The 7,384-nt window shown below is 36.2% G+C and overlaps 3 protein-coding genes across 4 annotated transcripts; 1 reads left to right on the forward strand and 2 right to left on the reverse strand.

The window, feature by feature from the left end:
- Window positions 1–21: 21 nt before the first annotated feature.
- LOC142554442 (protein MHF1 homolog) lies at window positions 22–2,109 on the reverse strand. Its single transcript, XM_075665110.1, has 4 exons — window positions 1,862–2,109; window positions 1,659–1,730; window positions 585–665; window positions 22–331 (listed from the first exon to the last, which is right to left on the reverse strand). Exons 1-4 carry the CDS (start codon window positions 1,962–1,964, stop codon window positions 183–185), a joined length of 405 nt encoding a protein of 134 aa, XP_075521225.1. The 5' UTR covers window positions 1,965–2,109; the 3' UTR covers window positions 22–182.
- A 1,567-nt stretch (window positions 2,110–3,676) lies between these two features.
- LOC142553169 (trihelix transcription factor ASR3-like) lies at window positions 3,677–5,589 on the forward strand. Its single transcript, XM_075663207.1, has 3 exons — window positions 3,677–4,551; window positions 4,667–4,708; window positions 4,930–5,589. Exons 1-3 carry the CDS (start codon window positions 3,888–3,890, stop codon window positions 5,232–5,234), a joined length of 1,011 nt encoding a protein of 336 aa, XP_075519322.1. The 5' UTR covers window positions 3,677–3,887; the 3' UTR covers window positions 5,235–5,589.
- LOC142553168 (magnesium protoporphyrin IX methyltransferase, chloroplastic) lies at window positions 5,484–7,079 on the reverse strand. 2 transcript variants are annotated; one of them, XM_075663206.1, is made up of 3 exons: window positions 6,458–7,079; window positions 5,704–6,132; window positions 5,484–5,583 (listed from the first exon to the last, which is right to left on the reverse strand). In XM_075663206.1, exons 1-2 carry the CDS (start codon window positions 7,007–7,009, stop codon window positions 5,725–5,727), a joined length of 960 nt encoding a protein of 319 aa, XP_075519321.1. In that variant the 5' UTR covers window positions 7,010–7,079; the 3' UTR covers window positions 5,484–5,583; window positions 5,704–5,724. The 2 variants fall into 2 exon arrangements, with proteins under 2 accessions (XP_075519321.1, XP_075519320.1); XM_075663205.1 differs by having other exon boundaries at window positions 5,484–6,132.
- Between the last annotated feature and the right edge of the window lie 305 nt (window positions 7,080–7,384).

The following is a 7,384-nucleotide window of genomic DNA, read 5'->3' on the forward strand; positions in this document are numbered from 1 at the left end:
TTATTTAAAAATTATAAAATTTAAAAAATATACAACCGGTTCGCTAGTAGTACACTGCATATATGAAATCAGACGCCATTTCACAAATTATCATTACAACATTCAAATAGAATACATATGTCTAAGCTGTATAATATTCTAGAAAATGTTGAGACTAGGGACAATGTTCCAGTATTTTTGAGCTAGGGATCAGCAATATGGAGCACTTCTGCAGCTGATTTGTCCTCCTTTTTCGAGATCTTCCTTCTCTTCTTCTCAGATTGAGGCATCTTTTGTTTTAAATCATGGCAAAAGGACCTTAAGGAGGCAGCAAGATGATCATTACGATGTGCTGAAACAAATGTAAGCAATCTCAGGAACTTCAAATATCATAATGAGGGTGAGACAAGAATAATATAATCGAAATCATCAGTTTGGCAAGTTTCTAGCTATGGAAGTATACATGGTTTCAGACAATGTAGTTGTGTGAGTAAATTAATGGACAATCACAGTAAAAATGTTGACACATACAAAATATTGTAAAACTTCAAAGTTGATTTTGAATATTATTGCACAACACTTCATATAACTTATCAGAATCTTACCAGAAAGAATGACATCTTTCGTGCTCACTGACTTGCGAGGACCATGCTGAGCAAATAATTCAAGGTCTTTTGCTAACTGTTCTGCTTTTCAAGAAGTATGATGTTAAACATTACTGAATAAATTAATGAAGCTGATGATCCTATTTGATCAACTTATGATGTCAACATAGCCTTTTGTCAACTGAGGGATTCTTAGATATAAAAAGGAATTCACATGTATCAATATTTATCATTCTTCTAATCCTTCGACATCTAAGTTGGGAAAAGCTTTAGCTTCTGAACCAAAATTTCCACTCAATTTATGAGAAAAAATTTGATCTCTTGACATCAACAGGCACATAGATTATGCGCTTGGATTACATAAAAACACCGAACTTTCCTCGCGAATCCTTCATCGGTTTAAGCTACTTTTGACAAGAGCTTGAACAATTGGCCGACTGTGACGAGTAACCTTCAGCATAATTGTTAAGATTCAATTCGAATCATCATACATCTCCATTGATGGAGATAATCAATTGATTTGAAGATAATATCTCAAGGAGAGTTTTTTACAGAAGAAAAAATTGAAAGAGGAAGAAGAAGAACTTCCGTATATGGAACTTACGTCTAACAAGAGTTATTAAATGCTGTTGTACAACTGTCATGTTGACCAACTATCTCTACCATATAGCTCAAGCTATATATCTAACAATAATAATTGAACCGTCATAAGTAATTTCCGATCAATATTTTTTCCCTAGCGGTTTAGACATCAATTACAGTCAAAGAAAATGTGGAAACTAGTAATACTAATCCTGATACTGTCCTGCCACACCAGGGAATTCTTTCAAAGCCCATAAAACAGAACGTACGTCCAGATGTCAAGAATTATTCCAATTTATCCCAATATTGAATCACGCCAACTAACACTTACAGGAAACAAGTTTATACTGCATTACACCAGATAAATCATTCCACATGTTTGATATACAAATCTATTATGAGTGCATAGTCCATACCAATAGAATGCAATGCGATGAAGCAAAGTCGAAAATAAAATAAAAAAAAAACATAGATGTATAGCTCAATAATTACGCGCATATTTGAAGGCTAAATCGGATATGCAGGCCATAATCGGTTGAGAAACTTCCATGCCGTTTTTCTTAGCTGCAACATTAAAAAAACCGACAAAAAGAACGCTGTCATCGAAGCTAACGTTTATATAAGTCGTAATTGACTCCATATGCGCGTGAATATAGAGATAATGGAAGTAATTACAGTGATCGAAAAGTAAAAACCTTCGGCTTCGGCAATGGAGATGGTGCAGAGTCGGAATCGATCTCTCAGGAGCTGATTAACCGATTCATCTTCCTCCTCTCCTCTTTCCACATCGCTTGCCATTATGTCGCGTTACTTTGTGTCGATTCAAGAACTGAAATCAAATCTTAGGGTTCTATTGCTTGATTTGGGGGGGAGATGCTGGAGCACAGATTATGCGCGGGAAACGGAGAAAGATTCACGTGGATTGGAGACGATCGACCACTAACTTTTTTATTTAAAACTAATTCACGCGTTCTTTTATAATTTATTATTTGATTTATATTTAAATTTTGATCAAAAAATAATTATAAAAAATAAGTGAAAAATTACATTGTAATTTTGATATATAAATTAAAAAATAAAAAAATAACTTCAATAAGAATTGAACCTATAAGCTAAACTCCAATAGATAATGACTCTATCCGCTGAGCTACATATCACTTGTATTAAAATTTCAACATTGTATTAATATATATAATTATTAAAACAGACCATGACACCAAATTTAGTTATTCTAAGTGTCTCAAACTTAATAAAATAGTATAGATTTGATATTTTTTTGGGGTTAATTCCACTAATTGCCATTACCCCTTCAACATCCCAAATCAAATGAGTATTTTTTTCCATATATAATCAAAAGTAATATTTTTTACAGTATTTATAATAAAAAAATATTTTTATATAAAAAATAATAATTTTTCATGAATGATCAAAATAAAATATCTATATAACAAAATCACATCAATTTTTGTTTAGTTTCTCATGGTTATTTTTAATATACATCAATTATTTCACATCAAAATTGAATATATGGTAAGATTTATAATGTGAGTGGTGAAAATTTAAAGGGGTAAACTAATAATAAAAAATATAATGGGTTAAATATGTCTGAGATATAATCAACCGAATCAAGCATGTTTTCATGAAATTTAGGATGTAATTATTAATTCATTTCACAAACTCTTATTATAAAATTGGAAATCTGGCTTTCAATAATTTGGTACTTCTAAGCAGAAGTTTATGATAATTTTGAAGAGCAATTTGAACTTGTAGATATTTATTTACTTCGAAAACTGATATAATGTACTATTTACATTAAAAGAATAAAATAATATTATAGCTGAATTAACCAAAAAAGTAAAAATTCGTGTGAAACAGTCTCACATGTCGTATTTGTGAGACGAATATCTTATTTGGGTCATCCATGAAAAAAATATTACTTTTTAAACTAAGAGTATTAATTTTTATTATAAATATCGGTAAGATTGACCCGTCTCACAGATAAATATTCTTGATACCGTCTCACAAGAAATCTACTCAACCAGAAAATGAGCAATCGTATGATTTATCTTATATTTTAAATATTCGATTTTATAAGTGAAACGAGTAATTACAAGTATAAATTTTCATTCAATAATTCAAATTTAAGTGTAATTGTCATTGTACCATGGTCAGATGGAACAATTATATATATTTCCCAAATGCCTTCTTTTTTTGTAATATTTTGAAGACCAAAAAATATCATCTCATAACATAATGAATTGGTTGCTCTGAAAATTATCAAACCTTCAAAAAAATTTGTTTATAATCGATCCTTCAAAGTACTAATTTTCATTTAAAGATTTTTTCCACCTCGAATTAATGAAAAAATATGCATACCAAAAGGTACATTATAGAATCAATACCACGCAAAATAAGGCAACAAAGACTTGACAAAAGACAGTGTAAGAATGATTTGGAGAACCTTTGCATTAAAGAATTATGCCCTTATTGGGATAGTCGATCACTAGGACTAGAAAATGGAGTAATAAGTCGAAGGATAAAAGGTATTCGGACAATGCTCTTAATTGAGTAGTCAATCACCGAAGAAGATATTTGAGTAATGTCAGAATTGAATTGAATTCAATCCCATATTAAAGAAGAATTATACCCTTTTAATCATTGGGCACCTTTAAGAGCAGAGCACCTAAATCCTTGAGGAAGTAGAGGCAATTGCAAGAATCCATGGCCCCGGGATCAAACAGTACACAAGAAAATGACATCACCTCAGGTGGCCAGCCATCTCTTGAAAGGAGTGATGACAGAAATAAAACACCGAGGCATCCCCGATGGACGCGCCAAGAGACGATGGTGCTAGCGCAAGGGAAGAAGATTGCCGAGGAGAGAGGGAGAAAGGGGCGCAAGTTAGGGCCTGAGCAGGCTGAACCAAAATGGGATTTTGTTTCTTCATACTGCATGCAACATGGAGTGAAGAGAGGGGCGGTTCAATGCCGAAAAAGGTGGAGCAATCTTGCCAGTGATTTCAAGAAGATAAAAACGTGGGAGTCCCGGGTACGAAACGGAGGTGAATCTTATTGGATCATGCAAAGTGATTTGAGGAGGGAGAGAAAACTTCCGGGTTTCTTCGACCAAGAAGTATATTATGTATTGGATGGTAAGGGATTTACAAATGCGACATATCAACTTGCACTCGTGACAACAGGTGAAAATTATGGCGTGGAGGCAGAAGAGGAGGAGGAGGAGACGGAAACGGAGGTGAGCGATGGTACTCCTGCTACAGCACAAAATGGTTTGCTTCAAGATTTTGAAATTGGGAGAAGCACAGAAAAGGAAAACATTCCGGAGGACGATAAAGCAGATACAATTCCTTCTCCAGTCCCTATTTCAGGTACCATAGATGTTCGAACTTACATCGTGTGAATGTCAATAAATATATTGCAACAAGGTTAAAAAATGATGACCGTGTGAATTGTGAAACCTTGTACGCTTTGTACTATTCGCAGAGATGAGATATCAACCATATCACCAGGCATACATAAATCCAGGTTAGCACCGTATATATTGTTTATAATGACTTTCAACATGAAAGACAAGGGACTTTAGCATTTCCAATACAAGCATATTTTGACACGGTATAAAGCATCTTCACCTAAGAAATAGTTGATACAATATTTCAAAAATGTCATTTCGCTATTACTTTCTGCCCAAGTTTGATGGTCAGGGTCAAGACATGTATGTTCCTAATGATTTTGATGTTAAGGTACAGAAAACAAGAGACACCCAGGCACCCCGTTTTGGCAAGGTTCAATGTTTCACGAGGGAGCGAAGAGAAGAAGACACACATCTAGTGCTTGCCAAACCTTCAATATGGAAACCCAATTGATCAAAGCTCTCGAAAAAAATATTAGTCTGCTGAATGCACAGCTAGAAGAGCAAAAGGTTATCAGTCAAATGGACAGAGAGCAGCAAAAGGACTGTCACAACATTTTAGTCGCAGCTCTTACCAAGCTTACAGATGCTCTTGAAAAAATTGGAGACAAGTTGCAACATCAAGAAACCAAAGATGCCTAAACTACTTCGCTTGATATATTATAATGTCCACAAATATATAATAATGTCCACAAATTCCATCCAAACTTATTTAGATACCAATGGTTAATATTTGTTTGATCAAACTCACGAGCTCATCTAATTTCTGAATGTGGCAATTGATACAAGACTATGACGCAGATTACTGTGCTAAGAAATACAAAATCTAGACTCGGTATAATCCTTATTTCAAAGAACTCGATTATAAGGATCTTGACTCAAAACTAACAGTATCCACAAAAGTTATGCATTGTTTGAGATAAAAACATCAGAGCTTTAACACACACAAGCAACTCCAACTCTCCAAGCGTAGCATTTGGAGAACTCACATCTACAATATGCATTAATTGAAGTAAGAAAAAACATCAATGGTAAAAACTGGGCAATAATTCCAGAACAACTTCCTATATTGCAGCCACCTGAGAAGAGAACAAGGCATGATTATACATACCTAACCTCTCTTTAAGCACCACTATGCAGGAACAGCCTCAACAAGCCTCGAAAAGTAAAATTGTGTTGTAATCAAACCTCTTTTTCTTATCCTCCAACCAACCTTTTGCAATGCTCGCTCAACATCAGCCTCGGAATGGAGGTAAGCTCTTGTTGCCTTGGAAGGCCCGGGGAACAATTCCCCAACTCTTTTGAGAAGATTATAATATAATGTCTTTGGAGCAAAGCTCAGAATCAACCGATTCTCGGCCAAGGAAGCAAGGTGGGCAATCATTGCATCAGCCTTGCTTTGTGGGTAGTGGATCAAAACATCTAAGCAGATTACTGTATCATACTTACCATCCAAACTCTCTAAATCCTTGGCTTGAAAAGTCGGTAATACGAGTCCCGGGGATATATCATCATTGCCTTGTAGAAGCTCTTCTCGGGCCTGCATTAAAGCCAAGTGAGTTAACTTTCTTTAGAATCAAATCCTTTTTCCGGCCAATAAGAATGGGAACATAGTGAATACAGCTATTTTAACAGCCAGTAAATCATTTCGCCAGCTATAGACATCAACTCTTTGATCAAAGCTTGTTAGTTCTCGCGGAATATTTTTCCAGCTGGGACTTTATTTGCTTCTAAATCAAAGATAATCAAGCATTATTTTATTTCTTCTGCATCACGTATGCAAAAGTAACACATAGAACAACCAAAGATATTCCAAGAAGCAGAAAATTTAGCCCAAAGAACACAGAAGATTACAAATACTCTACCAATTTCTCAGCCTCAGCAACCATGGCAGCTGAAATATCACTCGCTGCCACAACGGCTCCTTCCTTCGCCAAAGGAATAGACATCGAACCCGTTCCACACCCAGCGTCGCAAACCGTAACCCCGTTCAACGGCCCCTCGTCCAGCAGCATCTTCATTGCATTCTCAACAGTTTTTGAATGCCCGATCCTGATATCAAGCTGCACCTTGTTAACATCATCGGTTTCTCCGTAAATTCTCCTCCAACGCTGGAACCCATCATTGTTGAAGTACTCCCTCACCACCTCCTTGTCCCCGCCGCCAACCTCCTCCGCCTGCATTTGCCGCCGCTTCTCCGGATCGGCGAGGGATAGAACGGCTGCGAGAGCGGCAACTGAGCCACCGCCGATAACGGCAATGGTGGTGCTGTCTAAGGTGTTCGCCACGGCTGATAAGTCAGCCGCAGTAGAAAGCGGCGGGACTGCGGCGGTGATATAGAGGGGCTTGCGTGAGCGGTTGTTGGGCGGTTTGAGGAGTGGGTAGTGGAGCGGAGCAAAGAAAACAGAGGAAGCCATTGTTGTTCGACTCCTGATGGCGGGAGCTGAAAAGAGTGGAGGGACTGTTGGGTTCGATACGGTAATGTAATCTGGCTTGAGGATAGAGTTTGCTACTTGTCGAGGTGTGGACCCCACGCGAGGACACGACCTGCGCATAAGCTTTATATTATTGTGTAACAAATTAATGAAATCAAAATCAAAATTGTGTATATCACAAAAAAATAAACAAAAAATTGTTATTCTCGCGCAGTTCATCTACTTGCTGCTACAAGCTTTCACATAGATGTGACTTTATCTTTGAGGATTCAGTTCCATTATTTGTAAATCACGTTGTAGCGATTTGAAATGTTTATTAATTAATGGTATCTAATTTTAACTCAAAAAAATATGATC

This window comes from Primulina tabacum, chromosome 8 (genome assembly GCF_025594145.1).
Source record: "Primulina tabacum isolate GXHZ01 chromosome 8, ASM2559414v2, whole genome shotgun sequence".
NCBI lineage: Eukaryota > Viridiplantae > Streptophyta > Magnoliopsida > Lamiales > Gesneriaceae > Primulina > Primulina tabacum.

What these genes read in the sequence shown, in the direction of transcription:
- LOC142554442 (XM_075665110.1), bottom strand. Translation starts at nt 1,964, where the DNA reads ATGGCAAGCGATGTGGAAAGAGGAGAGGAGGAAGATGAATCGGTTAAT. An exon ending in CTCCATTGCCGAAGCCGAAG is followed by an intron (nt 1,731 to 1,861) that starts GTTTTTACTTTT and finishes TTAATGTTGCAG; the next exon opens with CTAAGAAAAACGGCATGGAA. An exon ending in GAAAGATGTCATTCTTTCTG is followed by an intron (nt 332 to 584) that starts GTAAGATTCTGA and finishes CATTTGTTTCAG; the next exon opens with CACATCGTAATGATCATCTT.
- LOC142553169 (XM_075663207.1), top strand. Translation starts at nt 3,888, where the DNA reads ATGGCCCCGGGATCAAACAGTACACAAGAAAATGACATCACCTCAGGT. An exon ending in TTCTCCAGTCCCTATTTCAG is followed by an intron (nt 4,552 to 4,666) that starts GTACCATAGATG and finishes TACTATTCGCAG; the next exon opens with AGATGAGATATCAACCATAT. An exon ending in CCAGGCATACATAAATCCAG is followed by an intron (nt 4,709 to 4,929) that starts GTTAGCACCGTA and finishes GTTAAGGTACAG; the next exon opens with AAAACAAGAGACACCCAGGC.
- LOC142553168 (XM_075663206.1), bottom strand. Translation starts at nt 7,009, where the DNA reads ATGGCTTCCTCTGTTTTCTTTGCTCCGCTCCACTACCCACTCCTCAAA. An exon ending in TTGCTGAGGCTGAGAAATTG is followed by an intron (nt 6,133 to 6,457) that starts GTAGAGTATTTG and finishes GCTTTAATGCAG; the next exon opens with GCCCGAGAAGAGCTTCTACA.